Consider the following 509-nt stretch of genomic DNA (forward strand, 5'->3'; position numbering starts at 1 on the left):
CTGGAGGGGCGGCAGCAGCACCCATGGGTGCCCCCCGGGACCCCCGAGGCCGCCCTGCGCGCCCGCTGCCAGCACCTCCAGGAGCTGCTGCGGAGAGAGGCCGGGTGAGGACGGGGGGCAACGAGGGGATGGGGGGCACCAGGGTGGGTTTGGGTGGCACCAGGGTGGTCCTAGATGGTCCCAAGGTGGGTTTGGGTGGCACCAGGGTGATCTTGGAGGGGGGAGCAAGGCCATCTTGGGTGGGCCAAGATGGCCCAGGATGGGCTTGGGTGGCACCAGGTTGGTCCTAGATGGTCCCAGTTGGTCCCGGGTGGCCCAGGGTGGTCTCGGGGTGGTTTTTGGTGTCCAAAGGGCGGTGCCATGGGGTCCGTGGTGGTGCCCCCGGTGTCCCCGCGGTGACGGGGTGTGGGGGCGCAGGGCGCGGGCGGCGCTGAGACGGGCGGCGCGGGCCTCGGGGCGGCGGCTGCGGGCGCTGCGGGCGGAGGCTGAGGAGCAGCGGCTGCGCGGGG

The 509-nt window shown here is 73.5% G+C and overlaps 1 protein-coding gene across 1 annotated transcript in view; it reads left to right on the forward strand.

The window, feature by feature from the left end:
• The window catches only part of THAP7 (THAP domain containing 7), an 18,448-nt gene that overhangs the window by 10,296 nt on the left and 7,643 nt on the right, over positions 1-509 (forward strand). The window contains exon 5 of the mRNA XM_014954039.1: positions 7-104. Within this exon, the coding sequence (XP_014809525.1) occupies positions 7-104 (98 nt within the window). The remainder of the gene's footprint in view (positions 1-6; positions 105-509) is intronic.

Source organism: Calidris pugnax, unplaced genomic scaffold (genome assembly GCF_001431845.1).
Source record: "Calidris pugnax isolate Ruff unplaced genomic scaffold, ASM143184v1 scaffold278, whole genome shotgun sequence".
In the NCBI taxonomy this organism is placed as follows: domain Eukaryota; kingdom Metazoa; phylum Chordata; class Aves; order Charadriiformes; family Scolopacidae; genus Calidris; species Calidris pugnax.